The 18,623-nt window shown below is 43.7% G+C and overlaps 1 protein-coding gene across 9 annotated transcripts in view; it reads right to left on the reverse strand.

Moving 5' to 3' along the window:
• Positions 1-18,623, reverse strand: part of NPAS2 (neuronal PAS domain protein 2) — a 174,111-nt gene that overhangs the window by 49,759 nt on the left and 105,729 nt on the right. For all 9 annotated transcript variants that reach the window (XR_011998034.1, XR_011998035.1, XM_072742972.1 and 6 more), the window contains 3 exons: positions 14,672-14,820; positions 8,017-8,108; positions 3,166-3,255 (listed from right to left, as the gene is read on the reverse strand). Coding sequence is in view for 7 of the 9 variants with exons in the window: in XM_072742972.1 (XP_072599073.1) it covers positions 3,166-3,255; positions 8,017-8,108; positions 14,672-14,820 (331 nt within the window). In the remaining 2 variants the exon portion in view is untranslated. The remainder of the gene's footprint in view (positions 1-3,165; positions 3,256-8,016; positions 8,109-14,671; positions 14,821-18,623) is intronic.

An 18,623-nucleotide genomic window follows, 5' to 3' on the forward strand; every position in this document is an offset into this window, starting at 1 on the left:
AAGGAAACAGAGAGACAGTAAGACTGACAATCTCAAAAAAAGAAAGGAATTCTTGCCGCTTTTTATCTCCCAACCTTCCTAATCAATGATGGGCCTCCAGTCCCAGGCCACTCAAGGGGCAGTGGGACCCAACCCCCGGCAGGCCAGCCTATGATACCAACAGGGGGAACCGCTGCTGGGACCCATAGCCTCCTGCCCTCTGCCCATACTGCATCTCCATTGGACGTGCCTTCCTTCAATGGCCATCTGTCCCAAGAAGACTGATCACTACCTTTCAGTTCTCCATCTTCTCTTCCTAAGAATTATAATTCTCCAGCATAAGGACAGCAAATGTGATACTCTTCTAGTTCTGTGCCAGGTACTATTCTAAGTACTTTACACACATGAACTCATGTAAGGGACCCTTCATGGTGCTTGGTACATTGTAAGTGCTCAATAAATGTTGAGCTATTTTCCTATTAGTCTCTAATGGTTTGACAGGTGAAATCTCTGAACAAAATTGCAAACCCTTAAGGAAGAATAATCTCACATGGGACTTTTAAATGGCTACATCATCCATGGACAAGTCCTGGGCTCATGCTGAGTAATAAATAAGTTCAAATACAAGTGAATTAAACCAAGAGGAGAATTCCCGAACAGCAACCTAAATCCTTGGCATCAGGAAGACACCAGAGCAGAGTGGTAAGAAGCTTGGGCTCTGCAAGCAGTTGCACCTGGTTTAAGCCCTGCTCTGCCCCTCACTGGCTAGGCCACCTTGGGTCTCCTCCTTTGTAAGGTAGAGGTGATAGAGGTATTAACCTCTAATAGGTTAACCCCTCTCCCCTGCTCAACCAGCTGGTTACTGATGGATACCAGGGAAGTTTCCATCCTTAATCGCCCTTGCCCATATATGAGAGCAAAGATGCCAGTGAATGCTAAGCAAGAAAGGAAGAGAAGGTGGCGCTCTTGGTAAAAACCAGATAAAATGAGGTAGAAGTAAGCAGAAGTTGAATTTGGGGATTGTCCATCCTGGGCTCACCTCCACTGGGGAGCTTAAAGGCTGACTCTATGTGTGTCTAGGTGTGGGTCTCCATAAAGGCACTCAGGACTCACATGGGTCTAGCATTGATAAGCTAGAGGCAGGATAATTTCTGATCCTTCCAGAGTTAGAAAATAATTCATAAAGGTGGTCCTAAATTGCTCTGTAATTTCAAATCAGAATTCCCAACTCACTTTCTAAGTCCCCTCTGCCATGTATAGCAACTGGGTCACCAGATAATTACAAGAGCATAAAGCAGAACAGTGTAAATCCTGTTTACTCAAACAGCTCTGGGCTCTTCTTGCATCTCATTCCCAGGTCATTAATGAGGCTCCGTGTCATTGCTTTCAATCAGCGCCTGTCGTGGCCCAGTCCTGTCCATTCAAGACAAAACACAAACTCCTCCAAAGAAGTACCCCATCACCTTTTCCTTCCTTACCCACCTCAAGTCAGCTCAAGAAAGCCAGGCTGATTCGATGGGGTCACTTCTGTGTTCCTTGTATCAGCCTCATCACTATTCTGGCCTCAAAAAAACTGAGGCAAAACCGGGGCTCCCTGCCTCCTTGGGGCTGAGAACAAGCCTCTCTGACAGCTTCAGGAGGAGAGGGAATGTCCTAAATCTAATGCACCTTGGAGATAGTGCAGGGAGTGGGCTGAAAACAAAGGTTGGATAGGTAACGGGGGTAACGCAAAGGCATCTGCCTAGCAAGGTAAAGACTGCTTTTCTGGGCTACACCACACAGTGACCAGCAAAGGAAAATTGTGGACAGTGGCTCTGATCTCTACACAGCATGATCTGCAGAAACGATGCAATGGGGAGTAGCTTCTGGGGAAAAGCATACCCCAGGACAATGTGGAGTCCTGGGCCAATAGCAAACTGGGCTCATCACCCCAAGGAAGGCCAGCTGCTCATGGAGCAAGGCCATGCTGCTCCCCAGCAGGTGTGGTTACAGAGAGGAGGCCATGGTCCTCCTGCATCTTCCAGGCCCAGGATTTCCTTCGTACAGGAACCAGGAATAAGGTTGCCCTTCCTATTACATCCGCCGGCTACCTATCCACCGATGTGCTGGGAGTGGGGAGTGGAGGGGCTAAGTGGTTTGGTGGGGCTTCTGGGGAGGACAGAGGAGAGAGAGAGAGAGAGAGAGAGAGAGAGAGAGAGAGGAGGTTTAATCCCCATCTGGATGCTCCTGGTAGAGCTGTCATTCAAGGTCACGCTCTGTAGGAATAAATAATAGTGTGCCATGAAATGGAAGGCTGGCCAAACCCCTTTGAGGGACCTCCAGAGGTGGACTCCCCACCTTCCTTCAGCAGCCAGGTACTGCTCAGTGAGCCAGTTCCTCCTGACTGGGGGTGACCAGGGTGCCAACAAGGCTTATGCAGAGAGGAGGAAGTGTGGGAGGGAGGAGGAGAGGCAGAGAGGAGGACGATAGGGAAAGAAGGAGGAAGAAGGGGAGGGAGGAGCATCTAGGAGGCCCTTTGTCAAGTAGCACCCACCCCGCCTCTGAGCCTCTACCTGTCTCCCCTGGGACGGCAGAGCTTGTCCTCCTGCCCACAACCTCTTCATTCCTCAAGGTCTCCCTGGTCTATCCACATTTCCCCAGAGAATTTCAACTCTCCTCTGCACCCCCACACCCCTATTACCCCTGGCACAGATCCTTTATTACAATTAAGTGTCACCACCTACTTGCAATCTCAGACATGTCCCCAGGGATCCCCAAATCACATCCCATCTTCAGCCACCTGCTGCACATTCCTCCACCGGCTCTCGGCTGACCCAGCAGGCTGGCTTTTCCCTTTGCAGGATATCCATCCACCTCTGTACAGGCTCTACAATCTACTAACTGTGCCAGGACTCTCTCGCCAGCTTCTAGGGCACAGAGGGTAAGGACCTGCACCCACGTCCCCCTGTCGGGTCTAGGCATGTCGAGATCTTGGTGCCTTGCTTGTTCCAGAACAGCGTATTCCTGTACCTGCCCTTCCTCTAGAAGGCTTGGGGACCCTGGCCTCGGCCTTGTGGAGGACACTCCTGCACCCTTCTTACACACCGACCCCCTCAGACCTACACCCCCCCTGATCTGGGATCTGAGTGGTTCTCAAGATGAGATGGTGATGCTCACTGGCAAAGGCCAGCAGAAGCAGAGACTTACCGGTAAATGCCCAAGGAGAGGCGTGATACTGTCAGAAACATAGAGGATGCTGCCGTCGGTCGTCACTGCGATGATGAAGCCGTCCAGGGCCTGCAGAGAATCCAACAGTGGAAGGCTCCTTAGTGGTGCCTTTATGGAGGAGGGTATCACTGAAGCAAAGGATCCCCTCTTATGACCCTGACTTTATTTTGTAATTCTTAGAATATTTCCATGGAGAACCTCACTGCACTTTTCGACTTTGCACACAGAACGGTTTCGTACACAGAATTTGTGTTGCCCAGGCAGAGTGCTTCCCTCGAAGCACTAAAGGGCTCCCTGGAAAATCTGACCTCTTGGTATCCTGAAACTCAATTTAGCCATGGAAATGACCTAAGTAGTTTTAATGATAAGCATCCCATTGGGCTGAATCAGAAATATCACAATTCCCATGAAAAAGATGTCAGTGATATTTTATGCTTCCCATCCCCTGGCCCCCAATATCACTTTGAGTACAGCAGTAAACATTTATCAGAAGATACAGAACCTAACAGGTCCATTAACAACAGTCAGTCAGGGTCGGCCTCTGCCTACCCTCATCGCCACAGGAGGAAGACCTCCTGAAGGAGCTGTTTTGTAAAAACATTCATGTTACTTACTGAAGGTCTACTGTGAGGCACGTTGCTCTAGGTGCTTCTTTTTTTTTTTTTAATATTTATTTATTTATTTATTTATTTGAGTTCAATTTGCCAACATATAGCATAACACCCAGTGCTCATCCCATCAAGTGCCCCCCTCAGTGCCCGTCACCCAGAAGCCTCACCCCCTGCCCACCTCCCTTCCACCACCCCTTGTTCATTTCCCAGAGTTAGGAGTCTCTCATGTTCTGTCTCCCTTTCTGATATTTCCCACACATTTTTTCTCCTTTCTCCTTTATTCCCTTTCACTATTTTCCTTATTCCCCAAATGAATGAGACCATATAATGTTTGTCCTTCTCCTATTGACTTATTTCACTCAGCATAATACCCTCCAGTTCCATCCACATCGAAGCAAATGGTGGGTATTTGTCATTTCTTTTTTTTTATTTTTTATTTTTTTTATTTTTATTTTATTTATTTATTTATTTTTTTTTTGTATTTGTCATTTCTAATGGCTGAGTAATATTTCTAGGTGCTTCTGACAGAAAAGAAAGGATGTAGGCTGTCCCTGTTTTCTCACACTTTCACTGGTTTGTTTTTAGATTCCTTATTGGTTGCTCACAATGCTTCCATAAGACACATTTGAAAGCCGATTTCTAAAATTCAGATGATGCAATTCAGCCTGAATGGGGTCATCCTGGCAACAGGCTATACGGTCCTTGCAATAGATGGCAAAGATTAAAACAAGCCCAACCCACCGGAACAGGAATCTCCAAGGGAGTAATATGCTCAGGTGGACAGTTACTGTAAACCTATTACTCTTACTGTATGTATCTTTGAAATATCATCTTCAAATGTGAGAATATTTCTGCTTTAAGGAAAAAAAAAAAAAGCCGCACTGAAATAAGTGCTTAGAAACGTTTTGTATGCACTCAGCTAGATCCTCCCAGGTTGTTACCGGAGGTCTGCACGGCCAAAGGGGCACTAATTCTTTCAGTTAGGAGGGTGCAGCTAAGTGCATTGCAACAGGAACCGGAAATGGTCCATTGATTGCGCAGGAAGAGCACAGAGCCAGAATGGGAGGAGCTCTCTTTACCAGGAAAACGAACACTAGGGTCATTTATTATTTTATGCTTACCTATTGCAGCATTTAAAGCATATTAAAGCATATTTCTTAAGTGTACCTCACCCTTTTGGGTTACATCAGTGGTTTTCAACTGGGGGTAGTTTTGCACCCTCCTACCCCATCAGGGGACACCTAATGATGCCAGCAGACTTTTTGGTGGTCGCTACTGGGGTGGGTGCTGTTGGCATCTAGTGGGTGTAGAATGCTTTGAAGCATCCTACAATGCACAGGACACCCCCCTATAAAGAATGATGAGGTCCGAGGTGTCAATAGGGCTGAGGTTGAGAACTCTTGAATGAGATTTATAGATTATGATGAACACAGAGGTACATCTTGGTACCTTTTGTTTCTTTCCCTAATTTTTTTTCTCCGTCACATTTGCGGCACTCCTGGAGGTGAATTTTAAGAGCTGTGTGTGTGTGTGTTTGGGGATGTCAGCTGGACCTCTGGAAAAACCAGGACAGAACACTGGGGAAAAGGAAGGAGTATAAATGATCTTTTTGCTCAGTGAGCCCCTCTTGGATTTGTAAAGCATGTGGGTGTCAAAGAGCTGAAGGTATTTATAGATGGAAGATAACTTTCATCAGCTTATCGGCGTTTCCCATTAAATGCAGGAGAGCGGCGCTGAGTCACTGCTCAGAGCACACTTGCTGGGGTTTTAGAGGGTCCCATCAGCACCATCTGAGGGACTCAATGCAAAGTCTCTAAGTGACGGCAGCTTTGGGGACACCAAAAATGTCATAACAGCCCCAATCTTATACCCACCACACACGAGAAAGAAATGAAAACAGGCCTTTCTGCCAATTCCTGATGCTGATGCTTCTTGTGCTGCTGAGGAACAACCTTTGGGCTAAGAGAAAGGATGGCTGTAGCTTTCTGGAATATACTTCAGAAGAAATGCTACAAGCTTCCTAACGGCCAGTCAACGAGAGCTTCCCCCTTGTCTGAGCAAACTTGTTCAGAGGTTCGTAGCCATCATCTCTGCCCGCTGGCCCTGTACCTGCCTGGCCGGTCTGCAGCCAAGTCATTTCTGTTCTTTCAAACCCCAAGACCATGTGTGTCCTCCTGGACTCTGGGCTGGGGACTTTCTGAGAGAAGAGAGAAGGAGGAGGGATTCACATGCAGAGGGCACCAGTGGTTCAGCACCCAGGGGCCTGATGGGTTCTTGTCCTGGTTTAAAAAGAGAACCTCATGGTTGCCAAGACATGGCCTCTGAATTCCTCACAGTCCCTGAAATGGCTCTGGAAAGGGAGAGAGAGGCTGCAGAGCTGGAAAACGAAACACACAAGTAAGAAGTTGCCTTGTGGCAAATGATGACAACATCATCCTGTGGGGGCCTTGAAGGGCCCGGGCCATCTGGGAGAAGATACTGGAGGTGCAGTTAGTTACTCATCACCAGGGCTGTGTCTACTGAAGAGCAACAGGTTGGAACAGAAGCTTGAAACAGATAAATCAGAAGTACTCGTCGTTGGGTTTTCCAGGCTCCTCAAAGCTGCAATTTGCCCAGAAGGCCTGCTGTTGTACAGGCTTAATTTCAGGCTTAATTCACTCATTGGGCATGATTCCTTCAGATTCACTTCAAGGAGTCTATACTGGGAGCAGGGGAAAGTGCACAAAGAATACACAGAGAAATCTAAACTCTTCTTTTTCTAGAAATTCCAGTCTCCCAAATCTCAGGCCTGCCTTTCAGCCCAAACATGTATCCATTTTTAACTTTATAAAAGTCTTGTTTCCTCAAACATTTTTGATATCTTGAAACTCAGTAGGGGGAATAAAAAAGAAGGATGTGCTACAGGCTTTTAAAAAGAGGCTGGATGCTATAGGGTTATGCGTTTTAACTACTGTCCCTAAGAATTAAAAGATAAAATGGTTTATGTAAAGTAGCATAATGATGCATTAATTCAACATTATATTTCACAAGCTGGTCTAAATTTAACATACTTAAAATGCATTGCTTCTGGAGAAAGTTCTGTATTTTCTTTAAATATAGTTCACATGTAGATTTAAGTATCTTTCATTTTATGCAAATGTTCATTAATGCGCTTATATTTCATAATATTTGGACATCTTCATTCTGGCATTTTCTTACTCCAGTACTTTCTGTTTTCTGCATAGTTAATGTATGTAAATTAAAGTTTACATCAGTCTTATACAGGCACCTAAGATGAGTATAGAAAGAAGCCACTCTCCAAAAACCCTGCCAGGAACCACTGACAAGCAGCCAGCGTCTAACTTCCTTTCACTGAACTCATTTGTCCCGGTTTCCTCTTCTAAGTCAAGGGCCCAGACGTGCCACATCTGGAACCTTCTCTCCCTCCACGCTCATGTCCATACACTCGCAGCCTAATCCTCAGTTGTGAAGTCAGAGCACACCGCCACATGATTTTGCAGAGACTCACCCTCATCCGTACAGATGGGTTTCGCCCAAATGTAAACACAGGACACCGAAGAAGGCCACTGGCCCATCTCGGCCAGATTTCCACAAATAGAGCCCCACAGATGGGTGTGGGCACCTAACTTTCTAGAGGAAGAAACGTGAGCATCTTTCCCAGCCCAGAAAGGGCGTGTGCTGGGCGGGGAGGCACAGGGTCACTTACGGTAGACACCCACATGCTATGTTGATATAATAGGAGCTCGAGTTAAAAGCCTAACTTTAAAAGAAGGCTTTTGTTTTCAAAATGTGTTCTACTAAGGGGAAACACAGAGTCATATAATCATTGCATTCTAAAGAGGAGACTCTGAGCCAAAAAGGCAGTGCAGAGACTTAATTTTTCCTCCCTCCTTCCCCTCCTTCTACCTACCTGCACCTGTCCCTCCCAGGTGCCCCACTGGGTGTCCTCTAGTTGGGAGACCAAGAATGGGCTCGCCCTGGTGTCATGACAGCCACAGCACACACTCCCATTCGGTTTGGGGACTCTTGCTTATATTGCCAAATTCAGTAGCCAAAAAATAAGCAACAGCATGCAGAGCTTCAAGGAGTGTCTGTTTCAAGACCTCTTTCCAGGGTCGAGAAAAGTTGTTTACTCGGGGCACAGGGTCTTATCTTATCTGGAACAAGCAGCCACATTTTGATTTGCAACCAATTAAGCTAATCTGAAAGTGCATTTCACCTCCAACATCAGCTGGGTGAATTCTTCATTACTGAGGAATGAAGGCTTCCAGTCCTGTTGAATATCACAGATTTCCGTTTGCGCTGAGACTTCTACAAAAAAAAAAAAAAAAAAAAAAAAAAACGTAAATAAACTTTTATACTCAAAGGCACCTTGGACTTAGAATTCACAAACGAAAAAGAACACAAATGAAGCACATGTATTTCTATGTAATTTTGTGTAAACTCCTGTGTTGTTTAAAGAAGCCAGTATAAGGAAATATGTTACCCTGATTTCTAAGGACTAGGAACTTTGGATGTAATGGGCTTAAAGGCGTCTCTGGATGTTTCCACACCCTTTTAATGAGGCTTCAGGAGAAGAGTGCTCCACCCTCTGTGTGGCCGTAGTGCCTGCCAGTAGCAGGTGGCACAATGCCCTTGAATTTCTACGCCTCCAAGCCCACCATCGGCAGTTGCCATCTAGCAAGGCAATGGGAACAAAGACCCGGATGGTAGGACACAGTCCTAAGCTGCCTCTTCTTGGTCAAGGCAAAGCAAAATACTTAAGAGATCCGGGATTTTCAAAATTCCAGACACATCTTCGGCTTGTAGTAAATAACGGACTGTGTCTATGCAGAATGTAAACTATTTTTCAGTATTTCCAGGTACTGATGTACAATGTGTTAGACAAATAACATGTTACTTAGTTGCTTTTAAAGTCAGAATTTATTCTTCCCAAGACTTTTCTGGATTGGTCTATAGTTAGCTTGTTTCTGTAACTACCTTGTACAAAAGATGTTATTCATGTTCGTTAATTCAATAGTTGTTGGAATACACAGGACTCCTTAAAGAACTTACTCCTTAAGTTCTTTCACATTTTTGAAAGTGTATTTTGTATTATTACTAAAGTGTCTCTGATAAGATTCTTACAGATAGCTCAAATGCTGTGTCAGATATTTTTTTTTCCTTCAGCTTATCCTCCATCTTAACCAGCTTTTTGCTCCACTGGATCTAGTGAGAGGTTTCTTTAGGGATTATCTTCTTGGTGCTACTGGGATGGTTTCTTCCTCCCAGATTCTGAAAGAACAAGATGTTCCTGCCACTGTGGCCAGAGGCTGTACAAGGTGAAATGCATCCTGGGAAGCAGAGGCAGGGTGCTATACACAATTCTGGGCCAGCGCTGATTCTGGGGTGCCAGCTGAGGCAAGAGAGGGTGAAACTCTCATTTCCTCAAATGGTTGCTGCAGTCTGATCACTTAGAAAAGAGATCTAGCAAGACCATGTTAATAAATTAATGCCATAAATCTTCTCCCCCTTCCCCCAACACACAAACTCATGTGTACTGTTCTTTTGATCATTAGGATCAAGCTGTAGATGAGTTGTCCAGGAGAAGAGTCTCCTCACAGTCCAAAGTTGATTTAGATAGTGGTCCATTCAACTTAACAGTAAAGGAAAATAAAAGGCCCATTTCTTTTCTGTAAGTAACTTTTAGATCATTTAGTATGACTTAGATTCTTTATAAACACCAGCATAATGATATTGAGAGCAGCCATTTCATTCATTTTGTATTTCAACAATTTGATAGTAGTCCTTGTAAGTGAAGGCTCACTTCACAGCACATTAATATCTAATACATATATATTAGATAAAATGTCTTAAGTAAAAAAATGTTCAACTGGGAAATAAAGTTTAGTGTTATAATCATGTCTCCACTGGCATTTGATGTGACTAATATCACAAGCGACAGGTGATAGGGCAGGATCAGCAAAGAGATGTGGTGAAGTAGTTTCTAACTAGTAAGGGAAGTGAAACCACCTAGAAGCATTTTTTTTTGAAGGAAAACATTACAATTAACAGCTGAACTCCAAAATTCTACTGTAGTGTAAGTTGCAGTTGTGCCCTAGAGTGCTCACCTCCCAATCATTCCTGGTGTTTGTGAACAAGGAGGAGTATGTCTTTGGGCTATATGTGGTCAAAGGAAAGTCTGGAAAATGGGGCAGAAACTCTCTACCAAGCTGGGTCACCCTGTCCAACAGATACTTCGCTTTGTATTGCAGCTTCTCCACATGACCCCATCCCCTATCCACTAAGGCAGACAGACTGAAGGGGCATGAATGCTGCTGGCAAAAAATCACATTAAATCCATTTGAGATTCACACAAGAAGAAGAAAGCTTGCAGGTCAGCCTGGCCCTGTAGAAGTAACATTTAAATGGGTGTGGATAAGAATGTACAATACACCTTGTTATTTACATAATTTAGGGATTTCTCTCTTATAACAGATACTGATGACATAGAATTTATCTATAAAGGACCATGGTCAGGTTCTCATTTTGATTTGGATTACTTCAAAAAGAATAGGTATGCATTCCAAGGTCAAGGTTTATCTCCCAAGCTGGGAAAATGGGGATGCTTGAGAGATTATTGAGGAAAGAGTTATTATAAATAATTACAATGCCTATCCGGAACTAATCATCTTTTCTTATCATGTGGTCTTCCTGTATCAGGAAGGCAGAAAACATGTCTAAATTCACAGTTCTTAACCCTGGCTGCACACTGGAATCATCTGGAGAGCTTTAAAAATAAGACGCTTGTACCTCTCCCAGTAGTGTGCCAGTAAAAGGCTCTCCATCTCTACCAAAAACAAAACAAAACAAAAGCACCTTGATTTATAGTGCTTTCCCATTTCTATGGTGGGAAATACTCCCACAGTGGCTGATTGTAAGCTGTCATCTGGCTTGCAAAACTCCTGAAAATTTAACAATCATCTTTTGCAAGCCAAGATGAGCCAGCTCCAGCTCACCACTGGGGTTCCACCCCTAGGTATTCTGATTTATTGGTCTCTGAGGTGTGACCCAGTTATATGTATTTAAAAGCTCCTCAGGTGATTCTAATGGGCAGCCAAGGTTGAGAACCAGTAGTCTAAATGGCTACACTAATGGGCAGCTAGAGCACAAACATCCATAAGAGCCCCATGAATTGTGCCTTGTGGAAAACCAGTATGGTATAGTATTAAAACTTGGGTTCTGGAGGCAAACTGCCTCATATAGATTCACCACCCTGGCTGTGTGACTCGGGTGAGTGGCCTAATATCTCTGTGCCTTGGTTGTCTCATTTGTGAAATGAAACTAAGGGGAGCTGCTATGCAGCTCACATGTGTTATTATACAAGAGTCCTTAGAACAATGCCTCCCTGGCTCATGGTGAGCCCTGAATAATAATGCTGTTCTCTGCCCTACTGTGGATGCCTATGGAGTTCATGTCCATTTGGATTATAACTAAAGTTACATATTTTTTAAAAAATTTAATCCAAATTTTGGTATTTCTCCATAAAATCTGCCACGAATTTTCTGCTTTCTTTGGGATATAAAATCACAGAGGGTGAGTGATATCCAGAGGTGATCAGGCTTGGGTTTAAGGGAGCTGTGCAAAGTAGGCCTTAGTCTTATAAAAAAAAAAAAAAAAAAGGTGAGATGGAGACAGGCGCTCCTGGTGTTAGGAGGCTGCATTTCTGCTGAGTGATCCTTTCCAGGTCCCAATTTGACAATTCTGTAATTCTGCAGCGGACAGAGCCCAGCATAAATGTCACACTGATGAACCTGATCCCAGCTGTCCTATTTAACAGCTGTCCTGCTTCTCAGTGGCACTGACCTAGTTTGAGTAATTTGTACAAAATATCTTGGTAATCGAACCAACCTGCTATTTCACTTAGCTAAATCATTATTTAGGAAATACAATCATTCTGATTAAATTATTGTGGCAATTGAATACTGCTGCAACACTTTACTCCAATCTTGCTTGATTGTTCTTCCCTGACTTTTAACAAAAGCAATTAACATATTCTTTACACTCCTCTGGACAGCTTTGGGAAAAAAAGGAGGATATATCATTACTGTCATCTTTTTAATAGGTATATACAATTATTAAAGAAATAATAAAAGAATAACAAGAATAATGAAACTTTCTAATGTCCTAGCTGTGCCCTCTTCCATGAAATCATCTTGTCTAGGAAAACGTTCCGTGAAAGAGAAGCATCACTGTAAGCACAGAAGAATCGTAATTATCTCCTCAATAACCTGACACTTCTGACTTTATTATGTTTGGTGTCATAGTTAAGGAAAAAAAGAATTCTGCTCTTCTTGCTTGCTAATATCTCCTGAACGCTCTTAACTCTGCTTCAATTTTTTTGTACCATCCATAAGTGAGCAGTGGGGCAGGGTGGTCAATGCTAAGAGGTAAAAGGGTTTGAGGGAAAAAGGTAAAAGGGAAAGAGGGTTATTTGAGAAAGACATAAGTTCAAGGATAGACTCAAGTGGTAACTTCATATAATGAAATACTATATACCAAAAAAAAAAAAAGAAATACTATATACCAACAAAAACAAACCAGCCACAACACTAGAAGAACACAGATTAACCTCATAAGCATCATGTTCATAACATATCATTCCATCTGAATAAGGTCCCAACAACCAACCTCTAGTATTAGAAGTCAAAATAGAGATTACTTCTGGGGAAAGCAGAAGTAGATAGAAGGAAGGAGCATCTATTGGGGAAGCTTATATTTATTGACCCGGGGTTGGTTTCTGAGCTGTGTTTACTAATATACAGTATGACAAGTAATTTAATTGTACAATTTTTATTTATATATTTTCTCTAAGTATTCAAAAGTTTTTTTTAAAAAGGAAAGGAATGGGGATCCCTGGGTGGCGCAGCGGTTTGGCGCCTGCCTTTGGCCCAGGGCGCAATCCTGGAGACCCGGGATCGAATCCCACATCGGGCTCCCGGTGCATGGAGCCTGCTTCTCCCTCTGCCTATGTCTCTGCCTCTCTCTCACTCTCTCTGTGACTATCATAAATAAATAAATAAAATTAAAAAAAAATAAAAAGGAAAGGAATGCTGGGGTAACTGGATATCCACATGCAAAATGATGAATTTCGACTCTTACTCCATGTACAAAAAAATAAAATGGATTAAATACCTAAATGCTCACCCTGTAGCTTGTATGCTTGATGCTTAATCTATGGCTTAAAACTATAAAACTCTTTTTAAAAACTATAAAACTCTAAAAGAAAAACATAGGTGATGTAAATGTCCATATCCTTAGATTAGACAATGGTTTCTTAGATAGGAACATAAGACACACACAACCAACGATAACAAAAAAAGAGAACTGGTCTTCAGACTTAGAAACTTGTGTCAAAGGACATCAGTAAAAAAGTGAAAGGCGATCCACAGTCTGGGAAATATTTGCAAATGATATATCTGATGAGGGTCTAGTATCCAGAATATGTAAGGAACTCAACAACAAAACATAAATAATCCAATTAAACAATGGACAAAAGATTTGAATAGACATTTCTCTAAGGAAGATATACAAATGGCCAATAAGTTCATGAAAAGCTGAACATCATTAATCTTTAGGGAAATGCAAATCAAAACTATAATGAGATATTGCTTCCTACTCTCTAGGAAGGCTATAATAAACACCACACACACACACACACACACTCACTCACTCACTCACTCACTCACACACCCACAACCAGACAATAACAAGTGTTGGTGGGGATGTAGAGAAATTGAAACCCTCATACACTGCTGCTGGGAGTCTAAAATTGTCCAACCACTGTGGAAACCAGTTTGGCAGTTCCTCAAGATGTTGAACGTGAGTTACCATTGGACCAAGCAATTCTAATCCTAGATATATATCCAAGAGATCTGAAAATATATATCCATGCAAAAAGCTGTACATGAAGGTCCCTAGTAGCATTATTCATAACAGCTGAAGAGTGGAAACAACCCCAGAGAATCAACTGATACATGGATAAGCAAAATATGATTTATCTATACAATAGGTATTATTTGGCCATAAAGTGGAGTGAAATACAGGTACTTGCTAAAATATGAATGTTAAGAAGCCAGAAACAAAAGGTCTGGTTCCAGACCAGGTTCCAGGACCTTATTGGATGGTTCCAGTTGTATGAAATGCCTAGAATAGGAAACAGAGAGGGACAGAGAGCAGTTGAGTAGTTGTCAGGATTTGGAGGGAGGGGAAATGGAGAGTGACTGATCTATGGGATGATAAAATTAGTGTTAACCGTGGCACAGCCTTTTGGATATACTAAAACCACTGAGTTTAAACTTTAAAATGGTGAATTTTATGGCACACGACTGATATCTCAATAAAAAAATGGATTTGACAGTAAGTAGATGATTGATTTTCAATTTAATTTTTCCATGGTGGAGCTCAGAAGACCAAGGAGTTCAGAGGCCATTGTGAAGGTGGTTGGAGAAACCAGCCCACTTCAGTCCAGTGGAAAATGAATTCTTGGGCATTGCATCTCTTCAAAGCTGCATGAAAAATGCTTGCTGTAGACACTTTTAATCAAGACACTCCCACTGTTAATGCCACTCCACTTATGCTGGGTGCTACCTGTGAGGATTCTCTGGATTCTCTCCTCTGGCTAATAAAGCAATTTGGGAAGTGAACGTCCTCTCCCAAAACTGCTGGAGGTGGGCTATTAAAGAGGGTGGAGTGTCTTTGCAAGAAAATGCCTGTGACTGAGGAAATCAGGCTTTGCTGGAAAGAGAGAACCAAGCATAGGACCAGCTTGATGATGTCATCACCAAATGAAAGGATAGGAATGGAATAAAAATGGAGAGAAGCATAACCTTTACCATTGTGTTTCTGCAAAAATCCAATGACCTTTTCCAGCACGGTGGTTTTGTCCATTTTCCGAGTGTTGCCAGGGAGCATGGAGCTAAGCTCTTTGATGAGAACATTGAACTGGTCCCGACGCTTCTTCTCAGACTTGTTTCGAGAAGCTCTGTAAACACGGAACACACAGGTTACTAGAATATTCCACTTCATAAAGGCTTTTTGTGAAATGGAAGTATTTGCTATCAGACTGTGCTCTGTTGTGATCATCTTATCAGAACTCTTTCAGGGAAAGTAACATTCACCACATTTCAGAGTTGAATAATGGGGACAGAAAAATGTTTTGCTAGACTCTTGGCCACAAAGACAGACAGTGTTAATAAGTAAGTTCTGACTCAGATGCAAAATCTTACACAGATTAGCTCCATTGCCAGATGCTGCTCACTCTGACTTTACGGAGCTTTAACCTTCAGAGAGCAAATGACATGCTGCGTACATGCCTGCAGCCCAGAGGGCTTTGCTCTGATAGCCCTTCCTTAGGCTCTAACCACGTCCCCTCCAACCCAGAGCACTCAGCCTTTGGTATCAAGTTACAAGGGGAAACCAGGTACCTGGAGTGTCTGGCAGAGAGCCAGTGTCACACAGGGCATATGTCCTGGCCCCAGCCCTGGAGCTCATCATCCTCTGGGAAGACAAGGCACACCCGATAAAAAACCGTCTGCAAGCCGTGCTCGACCCAGGGCCAACGTATGACAGGGGAGGCGTATGGTTGTCAAGCTGCTAAGAGCAGATGAACCCTTTTAAAGATGACATAGAGGAGCCTTAAATGCATATTACTAAGTGGAAGAAGCCAATCTGAAAAGGCTACATACTGCATGATTCCAACTATATGACATTCTGGAAAAGGCGAAACTATGGAGACAGTGAAAAGATCAGTGGCTGCCAGGGACTGAAGTGGGGATGGATGAATAGGTGGGGTACAGAGGATTTTTAGGGCAGTCATACTCCTCTGTATATTATATTGGTGGGTTCACATCATTTTACATTTGTCCAAACCTATAGATTTACACCAAGAGTGAGTGCTAACGTAAACTATGGACTCTGGGTGATGATGATGTGTTGATGTAGGTTCATTGTTAATAACAGGGAGGCCATCCGTACATAGGGACAGGGGATAGATGGGAAATCTCTGTACCTTCTGCTGTTTTTCTGTAAACCTACAAGTACTCTAAAAAAAGTAAAGTCTATTTAAAATACGACACACTACACCGCACATCTATACAGAGCTCAAAGTAGAGCTGCTTGGCTTGCGGGGAGGAGACCTCTGAGGAAGCCTGGGATCCTTGGGAACCAGAACAGGAGCACACGGCTACACAGGCCTCTCTACTAGATAGCCCAACAAGGGGCAGGCATCGCAGGAAGCCTGCCCTCAGCCTGAGGAGCTCTGGGAAGCAGCACCACTCTAGAGGTCTTGATCTTTAATGACACACCACAGACCCTGGGGGCTGGCTCTGAGCTCCACGGGACAAGCCCCTTATCAACAGTCATCTTTTTTTTTTTTAAAAAAAGATTTTATTTATTTATTCATGAGAGTCACACAGAGAGAGGCAGAGAGAGAAGCAGGCTCCCTGTGGGGAGCCCAATGCGGGACTCGATCCTGGGACCCCGGGATCACAACCTGAGCCCAAGGCAGATGCTCAACCACTGAGCCACCCAGGTGTCCCTATCAACAGTCATCTTAGTCAAAAGTGATCAAGAGCTGACTCACCTTTCTCATTTCACCCAGGATGGACTTTTTCCACATCAGCTCATTGAGAGAGCAGGAGCCACAGCTGTGGGGCCCATTGAATGTGGTCTACCTACTGCTCTAGGTACGCTGGGGCCTGGCATCAAGGTAGCCGGGGCAGCCAATCACTTATCAGGAGGCTATTGGCCAATGTGTAGTCAGGACAGGGTGCTGGTGGCTTAAGATAACTCAGAGGGCTTCACCTCCCTTGGGGTAGGTATCCATATCTACAGGTATCGGTGTCAATAAGGATTCTGCTTCCCCAAACAGCCCCTGCAAACAAGGGTCACAATGCAAATACTCTCTTCTTAGATGCCATGGTGGTCATAACCACTTTGCTTGCCTCTGCCTAAGGACACATGACCTGCCTTTATTTCAACACACTTGTTGAAGAGCCATCCTTTGCTGATTATATCTCGGTTTGGGCTCCTTCCTGATAATACCCAAGGCAATTTTTCAAAGCTTACCTCAAGTGTGTGGTCACTCCCCACAGTCAAGATCTCTTCCTTTTCCTGACTTTCTGCTCATTTCTAACCTTCTTGGATTTGGGGGAGGACCTGACACACTTTTTAAAAAAAGATTTTATTTATTTACTCATAAGAGACACAGAGAGTGAGGCAGAGACACAGGCAGAGGGAGAAGCAGGCTCCCTGTGGGGAGCCTGATGCAGGATTTGATCCCAGGACCCCGGAACCACAACCTGAGCTGAAGGCAGACACTCAACCACTGAGCCATCCAGGCACCCCTGAGGACCTGACACCCTTAAGGGGTTTCTACAAGGGCCTCATTCCTAGCCAAGTAATCACCCTCATATATGTGCTCTCAGAGTCATGGACTGAAATGCAGGTGTCCAAGGAAGATGCTAAGGTGCCTTTTGTGAATCGAGGGTAAAAAGCATCATGTTCAAACACACAGGAGAGAAGAAAGGAACCTTTTAACTTTCTGAGTGACTGTCTATGCATTATAAATAATTTTTTGGCCTAGATTTTAAAGAGTGACATGCAGCCTCCTTAGCCAAAAAAAGCTCTGTTCCTGTCCTAGTTTGCCCATTATAAATTATTTGTGAGCCGATAACACCCAGCTCATTATTACTCTGTTCTCTTCTTCAATGGGTGTAATGACAACCAACATGGCCTGGCAGAGGATACGATGAAGGCTCATATCATTAGTGACAGAAACACAAGCTTGTTTCCATCAGCCTCCGCCTGGGACACACTATGGTGCCCACTGGAAATCGGTCAATGTCAGCTGGATCTGCAGCTCTGAGGCAAGAGAAAGAAAATGAGCCTCAAATGACCTTATTTCCAATGAGGAGGTCGTCTTGGCAGGCGGGGAGACACCACACAGAAGGCACCGGGACAACCAGCTGAAAGACACTTAATCAGCCTCTGGGTTTGATTTTTCTGTTACATCACTATTTACATTTGGACAAGTTCATCCATTTTAAGTGTGCAGTTTGATGGATTTTGGTAATTGTGTCACCACCACCACAGCCAGAGATGAAACAGTTCCCTCATCCTGAAAGGTAGTCTCCTGCATCTTTGCTGTTGATCAACCGTCAATGACAGCCACAGGAAACCAATGATCTGCTGTCACTGTAGTTTTGACATTTTTAGAATTTCATATAAATAGAATCGGACAGCATATAGTCTTTAACGTACATTGGATTAAGTTTTGGAGATGCATCTACATTGCTGCATGTATTAACATCCTTTTGACGGCTGACTAGTGTTCCCTGGGTTGTTTCCAGTGCAGGGGTATTGAGAATAATGCTACTCTGAGTATTCACATCCGTGTCTTTGGGTAGACACAGGAACACATTTCTCTTGGGCAAATACACAGGCGTGAAATTGCTGACTCATACTCTAAGTATATGTTCACCATGGTTAGATACTGCCATGCTGTTATGCCAGGTGGCTGTCCCGTGTCTGCATGTCCACCGGCCACCTATGAGGGTTTGTGTTGCTCCACATGCTTGTCAACACGTGGTACCATCAGTCTCTTCTCACTTTAGGCACTGCGATGTTTCTCATTGTGGTTTCAATTTGCCTCTTTCTGATGATTAATGATGTTGGACACCCCTTCACGTGTTTACTACTATTTCATATATTTTCTTTTATAAAATGTCTACTCCAATCTTCTGCCCATTTTTCAACTGCGTTGTTTGTCTTCTTATTGAATTGGAG

This window comes from Vulpes vulpes, chromosome 16 (genome assembly GCF_048418805.1).
Source record: "Vulpes vulpes isolate BD-2025 chromosome 16, VulVul3, whole genome shotgun sequence".
Classification (NCBI taxonomy): Eukaryota; Metazoa; Chordata; class Mammalia; order Carnivora; family Canidae; genus Vulpes; species Vulpes vulpes.